At 35.7% G+C, this 19454-nt stretch overlaps 3 protein-coding genes across 4 annotated transcripts; 1 reads left to right on the top strand and 2 right to left on the bottom strand.

Moving 5' to 3' along the window:
- Positions 1-1659: 1659 nt before the first annotated feature.
- On the bottom strand, positions 1660-3864 carry LOC132186173 (uncharacterized). The gene is made up of 2 exons (XM_059600015.1): positions 3690-3864; positions 1660-3454 (listed from the first exon to the last, which is right to left on the bottom strand). Exon 2 carries the CDS (start codon positions 3370-3372, stop codon positions 3001-3003), a length of 372 nt encoding a protein of 123 aa, XP_059455998.1. The 5' UTR covers positions 3373-3454; positions 3690-3864; the 3' UTR covers positions 1660-3000.
- Positions 3865-4809: 945 nt separating this feature from the next.
- On the bottom strand, positions 4810-9412 carry LOC132186172 (NAC domain-containing protein 78-like). 2 transcript variants are annotated; one of them, XM_059600013.1, is made up of 6 exons: positions 9118-9412; positions 8745-9041; positions 8274-8648; positions 8066-8183; positions 5194-5266; positions 4810-5108 (listed from the first exon to the last, which is right to left on the bottom strand). In XM_059600013.1, the coding sequence occupies exons 1-6, from the start codon at positions 9274-9276 to the stop codon at positions 5105-5107; spliced, it is 1026 nt and encodes a 341-aa protein (XP_059455996.1). In that variant the 5' UTR covers positions 9277-9412; the 3' UTR covers positions 4810-5104. The 2 variants fall into 2 exon arrangements, with proteins under 2 accessions (XP_059455996.1, XP_059455997.1); XM_059600014.1 differs by having other exon boundaries at positions 8745-9022.
- Positions 9413-9502: 90 nt separating this feature from the next.
- On the top strand, positions 9503-16578 carry LOC132188038 (malate dehydrogenase [NADP], chloroplastic-like). The gene is made up of 13 exons (XM_059602450.1): positions 9503-9553; positions 10125-10147; positions 11451-11533; positions 13459-13640; positions 13755-13825; positions 13913-14003; positions 14106-14180; positions 14266-14367; positions 14491-14613; positions 15062-15134; positions 15245-15309; positions 15398-15451; positions 15547-16578. Exons 1-13 carry the CDS (start codon positions 9503-9505, stop codon positions 15598-15600), a joined length of 1047 nt encoding a protein of 348 aa, XP_059458433.1. The 3' UTR covers positions 15601-16578.
- Positions 16579-19454: the final 2876 nt, after the last annotated feature.

The following is a 19454-nucleotide window of genomic DNA, read 5'->3' as shown; positions in this document are numbered from 1 at the left end:
TTGGGCCGACAGCAAAGAGAAAATATAAGCGGATGGTCAATTGTGAGTGTTGCAATCAAGGGAGAGAAGTAGTGCATTCATGAAGGTTCTCTTGGCTTCTTGTTGGAAATCACTTGCATTGGATGGCTCTAGGTGCCTCAAATGGCCAAATAAAAGTAGCCAAAATTACACCAACCATTTGAGGGTGGCTCTAGCCGGAGAAGGATCCTCTCCAAATGGCCAAATTGAGTCGGCAATTAATTGAGATGTTGAGCATTCATAATGATTTATGTATATTTTTATGCAAAATGGTTAATTAAAATTTATTTTATCTAGTTTAGCTAATGAATTTTAAAAGATATCATACATCCAATTATCTTTTTTTTTTTTTTTCTTTTTTTAATCTATATTATATAATTTTTTTTTTTTTTAAATTTTTTTATAAGGATTGCATTTTTCTTAAGAGTAATGCTAGAGACCATCTTTTTATTCTCCTAAAACTAATGTGGTCACATCAACTTGAATTTTGATCCAATATATTAATGAGATAGATGTGTGAACAGTATCCGCTACATATATCAACAGTACTGTTCACAAATGCAAAAAAAAAAAAAAAGTTTTTTGCAATTGAGATGCATAATCCGATATAAAGAGTTTTTTAGTGTTTTGCTTTTCTATTTTAAATAAAAGTAAAAAATATCACGAGAAAAGCCATTTCAAACCGAGGAGGTAGGGGTGTCAAAAATAACCGGAAAACCGGGGACAGGATCCGGTTCCGGTCCCAAGTTTTTGGCACCCGGTTAAAACCGGGAAAACCAGAACCGGGTCTTATTTTATTAAATTATATATATATATATATATATATATAATTCTTTTAGTCTTTTACGCAGCGTTTAGGACCTTAGGCAATTATGTTTCTCACTTTTCCGGTTATGAAGGTTTTAAAATGATTTTTAGGGTATTTTAAAAAATTTGAATTTTTATTTCTAAGGCTCATATAGGCAAAAACATTGATTTTTTTTTTATGATTTTTAGGCTTTTTTAGGTTTATTTTTTTAATTATTTGGAACAATCACAATAAAGCCTATTTAATTTAAACAAAAAGATTAATAACTTTTTTTTTTTTTTAAATGACTAACTTATGAAAAAAATAATTGGTTTATTTTGGGCCCAATACCTAAAATAAGCCCCAAACATTAATTTTTTTCAAAAACCGGTTACCGGACCGGGTAAAACCGGAACCGGCTGGGAACCGGGACCCCGGTTAACCGGGGTCCTGGTTCTGGTTCCGGTTTCTCAAAATCGAGAACCGGGGTACTCCGATTCCGGTTCCGGTTTTGGCCAAAAACCGGACTGAATTGACACCCCTACGAGAAGGCATGAGGTTTTTTTTTTTTTAAAAAAAAAAATAAGTCCCCCCTCCTCTGTAGCAAAATAAAGAACGTAATAGAAAAGTAGCTCACTTTTGATTGTCATCAAACTTTGCTTGACCCGCTTTACCGCCAACCACCCACTGTCCAACAACCCATTTCGTTTGTTTTAATTGAAATTAAGCTCAAACTCCGTAATTTTTTTACTGCTCTGGGCCTAACAGTCAAAACCCCATTTTTTACATTCATAATGCAAATCATAGAAAAATTCACCAAACACTAGTATTAAATCATTATTATTCGTCTTAAAAACTTAAAAGACAAATATATTCAATTAAAAACATTATTAAAATCTGAAGAAGCGCAGGTTTGACAAATGCTATCATTACATTTAACTCTTTTAACCCTTGATTTCCACAAACTAATGAAGACTACCACAAGTTAGGTAGGCTTCTGAATACAACTAGTTTTCGGTGTTTTCGAGCCTTCGACGGTATTTGAAAAACCTTAATCAATGTTTTTCAATAATTAATCAATTGTAAAATAATCTTTTATTTTCCGTAAAATAACTTATAAAAATTTTCCGTCCACAGTTCCTTCCTTCCTTCAAACCTAACCATCTGCTCTCCAACCACACCAACCTCCCGCAATGTCGCCGCGACTGAAAAATCAATAGTTTTTCGAAATGATTTCCTCTAAAAAGTCTTGCATCGGAAAATGTTTCCCGTCCAAACATATGAAGCCTTGTAAATCTGACACCCTTCTGCAGAAACTTTCTGGATATACAATTGATGAATAACATTGCATTGAACAAAAATAAGAGGAAAGGGTTGCCAATAGAAACCACAGGAAATGTAAAAGCAACTTACGGGAAACAATTTATGCTTTAAGAAAATATTACTCTTACTAATCAATTAGCAATCGAATTTAACAGCCAAGAGCCCGATTTAGTTTTAATCATATTAATGTTGCCAGCAATTCTATGGACCCAAAAGAACATTAAGAAGAATCAAAATCCCAAATATCTTTGATCGGTTCATCCATTCGTAATAAATTAATCAAAAGTTGCAATGCAAAATCCAAAATCACATGCGCAAGTCAGTGTATTTGAAAAGTCAAGGACTTTTTTACCTTCAAAATTTAAGAAATCGGGTCTGTCAATTCTTATTTTGCTCACCACAGGTCTCAGTCGTGAATCGGGCGGCAGAGAGACGCAAGACCATCGTGAGCGAGTTGCGACGGACCGGACGAGGGCGATCCTTCGGCCGGTCCGCCGCAACTCGCGCACCGTGGTCTCCCAATCCATTGGTAGAAGGAAGGAAGGAAGGAAATAAGGTAGGCAATCTAGAATTGGGGGACTAGGTTAGGGTTAGGATTTCAGAAGAGAGGTAGAGAAGAGAGTGGCTCAAAATGAAGTGATAAACTTCGCTATTTAAAGCTTAGTTGTGGGGGCTTTTAGGGTTAGAGGATCCTAGAGGGAGCTCCTATTACGTTACCTGCAACCGCAAGAGCGGTGCAACCGGGTCAGATGCCTAGATACTGTTTACGCATCTGAACATCCGTGCGTTTTGACCACAAAAAGTTGAATTTTGAACTTTTTCTCAATTCGAATTGACGATTTTACCCTCCTTCCAATTTCTTCTTTCTCTTGTTAATTTGTTGTTTTTTCGTCCAGTCCACGGTCGTCGACGAAGCAAAGCATGCGGAGGGCCATGGCGTGGTGGAGGGGCACGGCAGAGTAGAAGAAGTTGGCGGCGGCGAATAAGAGGCATACGGCAGAGAGGGCGGTGACGGAGCCTGTGAATCCGGCGGCGAATCGGGCGGCGCCGCCGGGGAGGGAGATGGTGATGGAGAGGATGGACTCGAAGAAGGAGCGGATGGAGTCGAAGTAGAGGAGGTAGAGCACGGAGAGGACGCCGAGAAGGAGGGCGTGGAGGAGGAGGAGCACCAGGTTCTGCCACTGCTCCACGCCGTAGATCGCGTAGATCTGGCTCCAGTCTCTGCTCGTCGCCGTTTTGCCCATTTCTTGCTTTTCCTTTCCTTTCCTTTCCTTCTCCAATCTAATGCGAGAAAAACTACGGGTAATTGAATAGAGAACCTGCCAACTGGGAAAACATATTCTAGGTGAGAATTCGGGAAAGTGTGTGAGCGAGTGAGAGAAAAAAATGTGAGAATTTATTCTTTCATGGAAATTTATTAGAGTCGTTAAGAAATTATAACCGAAAGGCAGAAAATGGGGTAACGCATTTTCTTTCAAAAAATTCCCTCGTTTTCTCGGCAAGCAAACAAACCCAGTAGTAGCGCAAGGTGTTGGATTTTGTAATCTTTGTTTATACTTACAGTGACGAAGCTTGCGAATCAGCCCAGGGTCTGAGATCCAACAGCTGCAAAGAACTTTATGGCAATCGCAACACAGAAAGAAAGATCAGGGAGAACAGAACATAGAGCCCAAAGGGGAGAAGACAACTCGAAACTGTGAGGGAGAAGACAACTTGAAACAGTGAGAAGATTGAGGGCAAAGCAGTGCGCTGAAAAAAACAAACGAAAAAAGAAAACGAAGGCTAAAATGGTAATTTCATAAATGGGTTGCTGATGGGTTACGTTTACAAAGCACCCTTATTGAGAATTACAGTATCTAGCCACTCTCCACCCGGTTGCCAAACACCACCGTGGTGACTTGGAGGGAGATTTTAGGTGCCAAATGGCAGGATTTGGATGGTTGGTGATCAGGTAGCAAGCCTGGGTGTTTATATCTAGGATTTTTGGAAATCACTAAAGAACCTAGCAAAGGTAGGTTTTATTTATACCTAATTCAAATTTTCTTTTCCTTCGGTTAGTCACTTATCATTTATTTATTGGTGCATTGAGGACCCAAAAGAGTCTTAGGGTGTTATTTGCACACAAAAAATAATAATGTTTTTGTTTTATTGAGTTCTGAACTTAAGAGTTTTTTTTTAAAAAATTATTTTTGAGGTTTTATGTGGTTATCAATTTGAGTCTATAAACTTTTAATTTAAACAATTTATCACAACTTACAAGCGGTACCAAATCTATATTGGAATTTTACATTAAATTATAACCGATCTAATCATGTGGGCGATTTTCAATTAAAAAAGTAGAAATGAATGAAGAGAAAGGGAGAGATTTTCTTTTTTGTTTGTTGAATTGATGCCTACTATCCTAATATAAAATTTTTAAGAAATAATTTAGTAGACTCTCATACGATTGACATACAATTATGATGATGTGACAGCGAATATTAGCCATTGATTTTTTATTTTTACAAGCCTTTGTTAATCCAAAGGTTAATTTTCACTAGCACATTATCATAGTTGTAAAACAGTCGTATGAGAGTCTACTAAATAACATTAATTAAAATTCCGGGGATAAGCTAGCTCGGGCAAACAATTCCTTACTTTTCTTTCCTTTGGTAAGTACTTCCCTCCAGTAAACATAAACATAAACAAAATTTTTTATTTTTTGCAGGTACTAAGAAGTAAGAACCCAACAGATTTCAAAGCACATGGTCATCAGAAGTGAAGTTATACAACAAAAAGCAACACAGCCCTTTCAGGGAAAGGACTGATACAAAGGCCCAACACAGCCAGTACTACAAATGCATACAACATAACACCATAGGTAGACAATCCAACTAGCAGAGTCTAGTGGTACATAGATATCATCAAAATCAGACATGACAAAAATTTTAGCAGAGAAAAGAGAAGCACAGTTGCCATGCAAATTCATGCCGGTCATCACCTGTGCGCAAAAATGGGAAAACATTAGCAACTAGCAATAATAAGATAACCTTAATTACCACAACTTCTAGTCAAATGGACCTTACATTGAGTTCCCAAGTGTTTGAACAAGCAATCTATTAATCTCCGACTCAGATAAGTTACCCGGCAAAGTAACCTCTGAAAGAAAAAGAAAAAGAAAAAATATCAATTGAGAGCAATAATTGCATTGTCATTGGAAGTCCACCATACAGACAAACTGGCCAAAAAGAAGTATAATTAGGGTAAAACAATTTAAGCATATAAGTTAGCCCTATTAATGCAACCAATGAAACTCCATAACCACACGCCAAACAATTTTAAAATCTTTCCCCATTGTCCACCAAATTGGCACAACCATGTCATTGAACCTATTACATCATGTCACGCAATCAATGTCCATATAGACAATACATTAACAGACAAGACGATGATGCATGGCACACGATCAATCTTCATAACAATATTAAAATCATACTGTTACAGATAACTGTAATAACAAAATTGAGATGCACGCCACAAGATTCAAGCAATAAATATAGCTAACAATTTTATTATTATTATTATTTAAAAAAAAGGCAAAAACAATTCACCACATACATAACATTTAGGCAGATCACGTGGAGAAAAGCCATACCACTGCAGATCAGTTCGGGACAAGAATTCCCTGTATGGTTCAAATCTCAAACAAATTACATTTCAAACCGGAGATGAAAAGAAGAAACTATCTCTTTTTACCAACAACAACCACTTTCCTTTGTAAAGCGTACAGCTTTTTATTTATCAATCTCTGCAGAATAATATACCCCAAACGTTTCTATTACAACATGGAGGAAGATTATTCAACTAATGGTCTTTCTTTCTAACATTTTCAACATGCAAATTGCAAAGTCCAACTAGAACAGATTAAATTCAACCAGTACAAACTGCATGGAGAGCCATTCCAAGCAGACGAGAATCACAGAAAGGGTGAAAAACCAGATACATAAAGAGATGCACAAAAATAAAATTATATGACTCGTTGACAATACATAATCAGTATCTTCTATAACAAAGGAGAAGCCAAATTCCAAAGTTAGTTATTCCTATGAACTCGTCTTGAACTCCATTCCCAAAAAACAGGTTGACTTATATCTCACATTGCTTCTGTTTGCTTACAAATCTTTCTACAGAATTAGCTATATGGATCGATTGTGCAATGTCAATCCATTAAGAATTCAAAGGAACATACGCTAAACTAGATTTAAAGTAAACAAAATCCAAATAGTTGCTTGCATGATTCTTCTTCTTCCTCTTCATCCAAGTCTTAAAACTTAGAACAAACTCCTTTTCTTGCATAGAAAATACTTATAATATTTTATGTCCAAGAGTTTATCAATTAGGTCTCCAGTTTCAGACTCCAAGAACTTTTATTTTATCACAATAAGAAGTTTTCTAGTAGTATAACTATCAAATATGACACCTAGAACAGAATCAGATATGCACTGCTTTATGATTTTCAGATTCAACGTATTAGCTTTCTATCACTTTCTATAATGTGCCTTCTGTTTTCAAGTACTAATGTCAGTGGGCTTTGGCGGCTATTCCTCCAAGCCTATGTCTACGCCCAATAAGCCAAGAGCTATCTAAGTAGAAAGAGTAGAGAGGTATCACATGATTATTCCCAACCAGAGTTTCAATAATAAGCATTTAAGTAGAAAGAGTAGAGAGGTATTCAAAATTGTGGAAACTGCCTAAAATTATCATAATAATTCAATATCATCTAGAACATAATGTATGCAAGTAATGGATGGATGCTTAATTTTTACCCAATTAACATGGATAATTAATTAAATAATCTGTAAATAATATGATCATACATAGTCAAATAATTTCATAAAAATTAATATATGATAATATGATGCCATTTTAAATAGAACAATTATGCATTAAACTCAGAAAATACTAAGACATCTTCAGTAAAATTTTGATACCATAACTTACACGTTATGTTTTCGAAAAATGTGCCAAAAATATACAAATTTTCATTACAATACCCAAAATTGTTATGTGGGTTTCTCATTTGGGTCATAATTCAGATTTTTCAGATTTCCACATTAGAACTCAAAATTGTCATGTGGAAAACATTTGGGATCACTTTTCAATGATTAATCAATACTAGGGCTAGAACCTTTAAATATTAAAAACAAAAAAACAAAAAACAAAAACAAAGTACATATATGTCTAATTATATAGCGTGGATTAATCACATTGGTTTATGACTTCCACAAGTTTTTGCAGCATGTGTGGTCTGTAGAATTAGACACACTTGTGGAAGTCATATATCGATGTGATTAATCCACGAGCACTGTCACATAATTACCGTTAGTAGGCTTAATCTTCTTCCCTCTACTACTTCTCTCCTTAGGTGACCGTTAACGATTAAGCCTTTTATTATAGGAGAATAGGTTTTTTCATATCTAGAAAGGAGAAGAAACCTAGCCTATATATAGAATACTTATAAAGTCCTTCCCATTATAGACACTACATTATTAAGAAAACAAGATCTATATATAATTTTACCACATCCTAAGCTGCCATAAGAATTATAATCTTGATGCAGCTAAGGTGCACCAAACTCTGAAAAATAGGAAGTGATCACTCAACTATATCAGTTTAATTAAACTAATTGAATATGATTATAGACAGGACATTCAACCTATTTTTGCAACTCAAAATTCACAATCATGGAAGTCCAATTTACAGAAAAAAATATTGCAACGGAATGAGGTCATCATCAAAAGAGAAAGGAAAACAAGACCCAAGTGCATACAAGTCTAAAGGGAGTATACTGATACTTCAAACTTCTATCAATGTTCTACATAATTATACACAAGGAAATATCAAAAGGTAAGTTACTAGAGAAGCTGCGATACTTGATCAAATTAAGATAAATCCTACCTGATTCATCCGTTAAGGCCTTTGGGTTATGCTTTGAAGAGGAAGCATCATTGCTTCCCTGTAACTTTGATAGACGTAGACTTTCTTTCGACAGTTGGTCAGCTTCCCCAATTTCATTCTATAATAGAGGAATAAGTTAATCAAAAACTGCACTGCAAAATCCAAAATCATAAGCACAAGTCAGTGTATTTCAAAAGTAAAACTTTACCTTCTGGGTGATGGGTGTTTGGTGAGAACTAGCGTTTTCAGTCCCTAAAAATTCAGAGGGATCAAAACCTTCAAAATTCATATCGGGAAGGTCATAATCTAAATTCAGGTACTGATCAGCCATTTCAAAATCTGCAGGATTTTCTTCCATGGGGTTCAAAAGATCATTAGCTTCAATATAAAAGCCATCATCTCTGACTGAGTTTGCATCCATCCCATTTTCCTCTGGGATAAAGTTCTGGTCATGATGCAGCTCTGAAGTTTCACCATCACCAACCGCCACTTCCTCAGTGGCAGCCTCTTCACCGAACGACGCCTCCTCATTCTTGGGCCCCGTCCTACTCTTCTGAGAAATCTTACATAGTACAAGCGAGTCCTGCTCGCAACCCAAAATAACATTAATTCCAATACCATCATCAACCAAAAATATCCAAAACACAACAACAAAATATCAGCTGAATCAGAATCTTACTAGGGCAATTCCATTCTTCTCCAATTCCTTGTCAACGAGGCGGTACTCGTGCATGACCCAAGGTGTAGGAACCCCATGGCCAGGTCGGCCGGTGTAAAAAGTGAGGATTTTCTTCATCATCACAGTGCGCGAGTTGTGGCGGACCTTGCGGTCCTTCCCTGTGGACTTCCAGAAACCCTTCTCTGTGGTCCGATTGAACCTCGGACTCTTCCCATATTTTCTGCCCAGTGCACTGAAGAAATACGACTCTTGGTCCCCCATCTTTAACGTCGATTTACCTATACCCAAAATCAACAACTACACGATCTTTAAACCTGCATACACACATACAGAAACACAGAGAGAGAGAGAGAGAGAAGGAGAAGAGGGTTACGTGTGAGGTCCCAGGGCTCGGACTTGTAGACATCGACGACGTCGATCGGTTTGAGAGGGTTGCCGGAGACCCAGTTCTTGAGGTAGTAGTGGAGTTCAAGATCGTTCGGTTGGAATCGGAAGCCGGGTGGAAGTGAGGCCAAGTAATGGTCCATAGCATTCGAATAGCAGCGATCGACGAGAGAATTGTGGTTTGGCTTTAGATTTGAAGGTATAGGAAAGAAGAGAAACTTCCTGGCAAAGGAAGTTGAAGCTCGGCCGTACCATCTAAAATATCTCTCTTACAACACAAGTTATACATCTCATACAAAATATTATACGTATAACATTAAATAAATAATATCAATGTCCTGTACGGGAAACCTGAAAAGGATTTTGTTTTGCTCATGAATTTCAGACAAACTGTTTATGAAGCTCAGGAACAGGAGATATTAATTGTTTTCCCTTCAATGTAAATCTTTTTACTGGATTTTTTTTTTTTTTTTTGCGCTCCTATACACGTTACTGCTCATCATTTAAATTCAAGCAAATCATTTTGTTTTATTGATTTAAATCGAATTGCAGAATTGTATTATATTTTTCTGTGTTTAAAGGTTGTTTATAGGTTTACTCAAACGGTTTTGATATGTAATTAATTATGCTAATACATTATACATTTCAAATGAAGGAATAGTTCTTGCTCTTGAATTAATTATGCTAATACATTTCAAATACCGTGTTTATATATTTGGAAATAAAATCCTCTCAATTTCACTTAAAACAGGGATTGGAAATAAAATCCTCTCAATTTCACTTGAAAAAGAGATAACTCATCTTATTATTAGAAATTTATCTCGAACCCCATTTTTTAGGCGGCTTGGCTTAAAAAAAAAAAAAAATTGGTGTTGAAAGTTCTCTTATGCGTCCAACTCCAAGGAAGTGAAATCATCTTATGTGAGATTTGACATAATTCAGTGTGTGAGTGATTTTTGATGCACTGTATATAATTTTTGTTTTGATGCACTGTAGTATAATCATCTACTTTTTAAACTGAGGGTTTCTTAAATCCAAAGCTCAACACTCCTTTTTTAATTTTAATTTTTTTTTTCTTGTTCTTGGGAGGTCGTTATGGCCTTTTTAAATTTTTGAGTAATTATCTTTTGTCCTCATGAACTACAGCGCCTTAGGACTTTCTCCCTATGAACTACCAACTATGACACCTGATCCCATCGAACTATCATCTTATGACAAAAAGCCCAATTCTGTCAGTCAAAAAGGTTAAAATTGATGGTCAACGATCATGTGCAAGTCATGTTCCATTAAAATTTTTTTTCTTCCACTTTTGTCCTCATGAACTACAACGCCTTAGGACTTTCTCCCTATGAACTACCAACTATGACACCTAATCCCATTGAACTACCATCTTATGACAAAAAACTCAATTCCGTCAATTAAAAAAGTTAAAATTGATGGTCAACAGTCATGTGCAAGTCATGTTCCATTTAAATTTTTTTTCTTCCACTTTTGCCCTCACTTCAGACCAATGAACCACAACTGACCACGTGTAGGGTTGGAGGGTATAAGCGTCATTTTCTCGGTCTGAAGTGAGGGCAAAAGTGGAAGAGAAAATTTTAAAATGACACATGACTTGCACATAACCGTTGACCGTCAATTTTAACTCATTTGATTGACGAAATGGGGCTTTTTGTCATAAGACAGTAGTTTGATGGGGTCAGATGTCATAGTTCGTAGTTCATGAGAAAAGAGTGTCAAGGCGCTATAGTTCATGAGAGCAAAAGGTAATTTGTCTGTAAGTCAACCTACATGTTCACAGGGATACTTGGCAACTAAGCTTGCAGTTTGAAGTAGGAGATCTGTTGTCTTTTAACCTGAAGGCTTCTGGTCTAAAGTAAAATGTCCTCCATCTATTGACATAATATATTAATGCTTTCATTTTTTTGTGAATAACCTCTTTAGCAATCCAGCATCACAGGCATGTACCCAAAATTTAAAAGAAAAAAAGTTGTTATACACGTATTTCTTACATTAAGGTTTACTTCTCTCATTTGGGTAAATGCTCAAAAGTTGCTATGCATTGAGCTCAGTTGCTGACAACGGACAGTTTGATATATTATTAAACTCTCTTCAAACTCTTTTGATGCCTTTGTAAAACCATAGAAATGATCACTCACTTCCATTTTCCCCAGCAGTCAAAGCACTAGAACAAGAGTCGCAACAAAGAATGTTTTAGCTTTGGCAAAGTAGCTAAAAAGAAAGTGATAACAGAAGGAATAAGCTTATGAATAACGGTGTTTGCTTGGGACAGGGAATCTGACTTTGTTTGTTTTGCCAGCTTGCGTCTGGTCAGGTTTTCGGTCCTGATCAACCTATTGCTTTGAAACTGTTGGGATCTGAAAGGTCATTCGAAGCTCTTGAAGGTTTGTTTCTTATATCAACATACTCTGTGACTTAATTGCACAACTCAATGAGCAGCATTTGCTCCACCTAAGAAATATAAATAACCAAAAAAACAAAAAAAAGCATGCCCAACACGTGGTTATTGAAACTGATGATGATTGATTGGGGCACTAGACAAAAAAATTCCTTTCATTTTAGAGAGTAGCACTATATATGCACTGCTCTTGTGTAACATGGAGAATATCTGTTCAAGCACATTCTAATGACATGCATTCATAGGGGGAAAGTGAAACATCTGCTTCATCTTTGGAACAAAATAAAAGGAAATGTGATACATTATTAATTGTCCTAAAAGTTTAAGTTGATAGAAAATGATGAGTTTTATCATAATAAACATTCTAAGAGTGGCTTAGAATCCTTCTCAATGAATGAGGCTCAACACCTTGAATATTTGATTTAAAAGACAAGTATAATGTACCATAATAAATCACACTTGTCCTCGAAGCCTGAAGGGAAATGCTGAATTTAAATTAAGTTTTTCTAACACTTTTTCTCATGAATGTGTGCCAACTCCTTTAAGCCTAGTTTGGCAACAGGGTTATCCTAGTCCCTGTTCATTTTTTGACCGGTTGACCATTAAATTATGAACTTTCAACATCAATATTTCACACACTTTGATCATATTACCCTTGTCTTTCTCTGGACACTTTTTGAGGTTTCCGAAAGACCTGCGGTCTGGCAAGCACGAAAGAAGGGTAATTCTCCATAATCCTGGCTGCGGGAGTTGCCATGTAGAAGCACTCCACCATCCCGCCGGCATGGACGATTTTCAACGGGGTAGAGAAGCTTTCCTCCTCCCTCTGATTGGCTGCAGCGGCCAGCGTAGGATGTTGGAAGGGAGTGAGCTTATGGACTATGAGCAATTTCTTGAACATGTTTTTGCAGTTTTGGAAAGATGTAGGCTGCCAATTACTGGTACTAAAAAGGATTGATTAATTGGCCATGGTTTTCAAGTCTTCGGACATCGGTGGATTCAAGAGGCACATAGCCGTTCATTTCTTGACAAATTATTTTTAAAATAATGTAAGATGAAATCTAGGCAGGCTTGCAAAGAAGAGGCTGTGGCTGGTCCTTTGTCATCTAGTTTTTGCAGACAGAATGGAATATCAGGCCAGCAAATTAATCTGAAAATGTGGATTCTTGCCGACAGTAATTTATACGTTAAGGTTGGGGGCAGAGTTCGTGCCTGGGAAAAAAGGGGAAGAAAACGAAGGTTGGGGTTCGTGCACTGGAAAAAAAAAGGGGAATAAAACGAAAGACAAGAGTGTAATTTCATAAATGGGAGACTGATGAATTGTGTTTATTAAGCACTATTATCGAGAATGTACAGTATCTAGGCTGACTCCACCTGGTTGCCAAATACCACCTTAATGAGTAGGGTTTAACACATGAAATGTTAACTTTAAATGAGAACTACAGTAAAAACAAAATTCAAACTTAAGACCAATTGCTTTGATATCATAATGATAAATTACTACTTGTTGAAAAAACCTAAATTGATAGGAAAGAATAAGTTTTTAATCATTTAACTATTATTCTTCAATAATTACTTAATATTCTTCTTATTGACTAGGATTATTGCTTGAAAATAAAACAAAAGGGGGGAAAAATCTCTCTGTTTGAGCCATATGCACAAGTTTCAAAAAAGCGTGCCCATTTTCATGTTAAGGAGTTGAACTTTCCTAAAAGTCAAGCTTTATCATTTTGCCCGAATTCAATGTGTATTATATTATTGACGAAGTAAAGATAAAAAGAGTGTTTTGACCTTTCTAGCCATTGTCTGTTTATATGTGACTAATATACTTCAAATTTACTATTGTCTAAAAATAGGTCCTCTTAGAATGATGATTAACGTATCTCCATCCTAACAAGTTAATTCATGCAGGTGTTGCTATGGAATTGGAGGATTCCTTGTTTCCTTTGTTGAGGGAAGTTAGCATGAGCATCAATCCATATGAAGTGTTTCAAGATGTAGAATGGGCACTTCTAATAGGAGCAAAGCCTCGAGGGCCTGGAATGGAACGAGCTGATTTACTGGACATAAATGGGCAGATTTTTGCAGAGCAGGTACCACTAAATTTGCATCTTGTTATGAATTATGATTTTTTTTTTAAAAAAAAAAAACAACAATCGGTCATATTGAGTTGATTCTTATGTGTTCTTTTTATTCTAACTTTATAGGGAAGTGCTCTTAATGTTGTTGCATCCCGTAATGTCAAAGTGATAGTCGTGGGCAACCCTTGTAATACTAAGTAAGAGGTTTTCTTTTTTATGCTTGATCTACAAAATTGTGTTCCATATTGTGCTTGTAACTGCATCGTGTTATCTTTTCCATGCAGTGCATTAATTTGTTTGAAAAATGCTCCAAACATACCCGCAAAAAATTTCCATGCTTTGACTCGATTGGATGAGAATAGAGCAAAATGCCAGGTAAAATTAGCTCATGACCATTCCTGGCATTCATTATATACAGTTCCGGCTGTCATGACCAGAAGGAATTGATATTCTAAATAATGGCTATGATTTATGCAGCTGGCCCTCAAAGCAGGTGTATTCTATGATCAAGTGTCAAATGCGACCATCTGGGGAAACCACTCGACCACTCAGGTCATTAAGAGGTTCTTTTGTAACAGCTTGCATGAAAAGAACCCTCACTCCTCTTTTAAAGAAAATTTATATTTAACTTTAGGAGGTTCCAGACTTTTTAAATGCTAGAATCAATGGCTTGCCTGTCAAAGAGGTTATCAAGGATCAGAAGTGGTTAGAGGAGGAATTCACCGAAAAGGTCCGGAAGGTAGGCTTTGCAGAGCAATAATTAGATTAAAAATATGCACATGGCTTAATGAATTAGCAAAGTCTACTACTGCACCATGTGTATTTCATCTTCAGGGGCTAAAAAGTAAAATTTGATTTGCAGAGAGGTGGTGTACTGAATAAAAAATGGGGAAGATCTTCAGCTGCTTCTACTGCTGTGTCAATTGCTGATGCAATACGGTCTTTAATTACTCCAACCCCTGAGGGTGATTGGTTTTCATCTGGAGTAAGTTCACTTTTGTTGAATGTGCATGCATACAAATATATGCTGTCAGATTATTGAGAACCAAATCAGAAATTTCTGAGCAACCATATTGCCAGAGATCCACCAACTCCATTCATGCTAATGGTGAGATATTTGATGGGAAAACAGAACAGACCTTTGGAAATCATTTAATTACTCTCAAAAGTTCTCTTTGTACAATATTGCCTCCCTTTCCTTTGCTATTTGTCCCAAAAAAGAGCCCCATGTTTTCTAATAAATGAGAAGCAACAGCTTAATAGGTGAAGCACATCAAGCAGAATTATAGGTGTCAAATTTATGCCTAATAATTGTATGGTGACTCAACAATTAGAATAATTTTATTATCAAAGACTGGTTTTCTGAAGTGAATCTGTAATTTGAATGCTACTTACCACTAGTATCCAGTCTCATGATTACAACCCCATTGTAGGTTTATACCACTAGAAATCCGTACGGAGTAGCAGAAGATATTGTTTTCAATATGCCATGCAGATCAAAAGTAAGTTTGGATCAGAGTTCTTATTTCTATACTGTCCAATTGCCTTTACCCTAATATTTTATACTGTTTAACTGGCTTTTCCCTAAAAAGCTATCCTCCCCATTGTCCGGGGAGATGGTGATTATGAACTTGTCAAGGATGTAACATTTGATGACTACCTTCTCAAGAGAATAACCAAGGTGAGATATCTTCTTCTCATTGACTATGGAGAAAAGAAGAAAACATCCATTATTTCCAATGGAAGTTGAAGGAACAATTGTTTTGCAGACTGAAGCTGAATTGCTAGCTGAGAAGAGATGTGTTGCCCACCTTATAGGGGAGGTAAATCTTGTAATTTTATCACCATTGCTTCCTTCAATCATCAAAATAAGAGTCATCTTTATATGCTCTGCCCTTTCTTTGTTTTTTTCTTTCAGGGAGTCGCTTTCTGTGATCTACCCGAGGATACGATGCATCCCGAAGAGATGTAACACGTCGATACTGTTTTTTAATATGAAGAATTCATATGAAAGCTACCACAATGCTGTCCAGAGAGATACTAGATATCAAAATTAAAATTATACTATTATTTTTGTAAAATAAGCTTGCAAAATAATTTGACAGGCAGTAAAAATGATTCAGTGTTGAGGCATTTGTTGGATTTTGAAGTTACGTCTTTGGCTTAGAGCTATAAAGTCGATGCCTACTCCTTGCCCTACTCTGCCGAGTCTCTATGGGCCTTGATCATCTCTGTTCTTGTCTTGCTATTGTATTAATCTCATACTCTTGAGTGCTGTGTATTATTTAAAAAATAAAAAAAATAAAAAAATAAAAAAAACAATAATGATTTGTCCATTAATCACAATTGCACTTAAACAGCAAAGAGAAGTTTCTTTCTTTCTTTTCTCTTCTTTATCCTTTTTGGGCCGACAGCAAAGAGAAAATATAAGTGGATGGTCAATTGTGAGTGTCGCAATCAAGGGAGAGAAGTAGTGCATTCATGAAGGTTCTCTTGGCTTCTTGTTAGAAGTCACTTGCATTGGATGGCTCTAGGTGCCTCAAATGGCCAAATAAAAAGCCAAAATTACTCCAACCATTTGAGGTTGGCTTTAGCCGGAGAAGGATCCTCTCCTGCATTCATGAAGGTTCTCTTGTCTTCTTGTTGGAAATCACTTGCATTGGATGGCTCTAGGTGCCTCAAATGGCCAAATAAAAGCAGCCAAAATTACTCCAACCATTTGAGGGTGGCTCTAGCCGGAGAAAGATCCTCTCCATTTCAAATGAAATAGAGAGGATCCAGGTCCGCTCTAGCCGGCCCCCAAATGGCCAAATTGTGCCGGCAATTAATTGAGATGTTGAGCATTCATGATGATTTATGTATATTTTTATGCAAAATGGTGAATTAAAATCCACTTTATCTAGTTTAATTAATGGGTTTTAAAAGATATCATACATCCAATTATCTTTTCTTTTTTTTTTAATCTATATTATATAAATTTTATTTTTTTATTTATTCATAAGGATTGCATTTTTCTTAAAAGTAATACTAGGGACTATCTTTTTATCATCCTAAAACTAATGTGGCTACATCAACTTGAATTTTAAATGAATCATACTTGAATTTTAATTCAATATATTAATGAGATAGATGTGTGAACAGTATCCACTACATGTAACAACAGTACTGTTCACAAATGCAAAAAAAAAAAAAAAAAGTGTCTTGCAATTGAAATGCATAATCCGATGTAAAGGGTTTTTTAGTGTTTTGCTTATCTATTTTAAATAAAAGTAAAAGAATCACAACAAAAGCCATTTCAAACCGAGGAGGCATGAGGTGTTAAAAAAAGGGAAAATTACAGTTACCCCCAAAAGTTGACAGCATTTTTTAATTCGAACACCAACGTTTCAATTTTTACAATTCACCCCCTCCCCCAAAGTTTCATTTTTTTACAATTTGACCAATTGTATCCAAAACTTCCCATATTGCCCATAATTTTTATTTTTAATTTTTAAAAAAAATTTTAAAAAATATACGGCCACCCCTTTGGCCATCTGGCCATTTTTGCAGCTCCAAATTTATTTATTTTTTCATTAAAAAAAAAAAAATCAGTGGCAATAGAAGAATTTTGGGATAATATTGGTTGAATGAAAAAAAAATTAGAACTTTGTGGGGGTGAATTGCAAAAATTGAAATTTTGATGTTTAAATTGAAAAACGCTGTTAACTTTAAAGGGGTAAACTGTAATTTTCCCTTAGAAAAAAAAAAAAAAAAAAAAAAACCCGGGTGTTTGTTAAACTCCCTCACATTCCCCCACATCCACCACACTATTCACTTCATTTTTTTTCCAAAAAAATATTATTACTTTTATATCAAATCACTCACTTTTTATATCTAATCATTTACTTTTTATTACTATTCAAATAAAAAAATCACTACAAAACAAAATTTTTTACTTCCTAATACCACTTTTTCATTTTTCCATACCAATTATTATAATTATTTTTTTCTTTTTTTTTTATCCATGAACAGTGTCCTGTAAAATGAACAGTGCTACCCCCCTATTTTTTAGATCTGGCTTACCGACTTACTTTGAGAAAAATATGATAAAGAAAATAAAAAAAGATTTTGAGATTCAATCTTTGACCGTTACTTACACTACAACATATATGCTGTTATTTTAATAATAGTATATAAAGCTAGATCTATTTTTTCCATTCACAATGCAAATCATAGAAAAATTCACCAAACACTAGTATTAAATCATTATTATTCGTCTTAAAAACTTAAAAGACAAATATATTCAATTAAAAACATTATTAAAGTCTGAAGAAGCGCAGGTTTGACAAATACTATCATTACATTTAACTCTTTAACCCTTGATTTCCACAAACTAATTAAGATTTCCACAAACTAACGAAAACTACCACAAGTTAGGTAGGCTTCTGAATACAAGTAGTTTTCGAGCCTTTGACGGTATTTGAAAAACCTTAATCAATGTTTTTCAATAATTAATCAATTGTAAAATAATCTTTTAATTTCCGTAAAATAACTTATAAAAATTTTCCGTCCACAGTTCCTTCTTTCCTTCAAACCTAACCATCTGCTCTCCAACCACACCAACCTCCCTAAATGTCGCCGCAACTGAAAAATCAATAGTTTTTCGAAATGATTTCCTCTAAACAGTCTTACATCGGAAAATGTTTCCCGTCCAAACATATGAAGCCTTGTAAATCTGACACCCTTCTGCAGAAACTTTCTGAATATACACAATTGTTGAATAACATTGCATTGAACAAAAATAAGAGGAAAGGGTTGCCAGTAGAAACCACAGGAAATGTAAAAGCAACTTACGTTACGGGAAACAATTTATGCTTAAGAAAATATTAGTCTTACTAATCAATTAGCTATCGAATTTAACAGCCAAGAGCCCGATTTAGTTTTAATCATGTTAATGTTGCCAGCAATTCTTAGGACCCAAAAGAACATTAAGAAGAATCAAAATCCCAAATATCTTTGATCGGTTCATCCATTCGTAATAAATTAATCAAAAGTTGCAATGCAAAATCCAAAATCACATGCGCAAGTCAGTGTATTTGAAAAGTCAAGGACTTTTTTACCTTCAAAATTTAAGAAATCGGGTCTGTCAATTCTTATTTTGCTCACCACAGGTCTCAGTCGTGAATCGGGCGGCAGAGAGACGCAAGACCATCGTGAGCGAGTTGTGACGGACCGGGCGAGGGCGATCCTTCGGCCGGTCCGCCGCAACTCGCGCACCGTGGTCTCCCAATCCATTTGTAGAAGGAAAGAAGGAAGGAAGGAAGGAAGGAAATAAGGTAGGCAATTTAGAGTTGGGGGATTAGGGTTAGGATTTCAGAAAGAGGTAGAGAAGAGAGTGGCTCAAAATAAAGTGATGAACTTCGCTATTTAAAGCTTAGTTGTGGGGGCTTTTAGGGTTAGAGGATCGTAGAGGGAGCTCATATTACGTTACCTGCAACCACAAGAGCGGTGCAATCGTATGCTTTGGTGACTTGGAGGGTGATTTTAGGTGCCAATTGGCAGGATTTGGATGGTTGGTGATCAGGTAGCAAGCTTGGCTGTTTATATCTAGGACTTTTGGAACTCACTAATGAACCTAGCGAAGGTTTTTATATATACCTAATTCAAATTGTCTTTTCCTTCGGCTAGTCACTTATCATTTATTTATTGGTACATTGAGGACCTAAAAGAGTCTTAAAGAGTGTTATTTGCACACAAAAAATAATAATGTTTTTGTCTTACTGAGTTTTGAACTTAAAAGAGTTTTTAAAAAAATTTATTTTTGATTTTTATGTGGTTATCAATTTG

The sequence above is a fragment of the Corylus avellana genome, chromosome ca7, assembly GCF_901000735.1.
Source record: "Corylus avellana chromosome ca7, CavTom2PMs-1.0".
Classification (NCBI taxonomy): Eukaryota; Viridiplantae; Streptophyta; class Magnoliopsida; order Fagales; family Betulaceae; genus Corylus; species Corylus avellana.
Note: the sequence above shows the minus strand (reverse complement) of the source record. Positions and strands in the feature narration are given on the sequence as shown.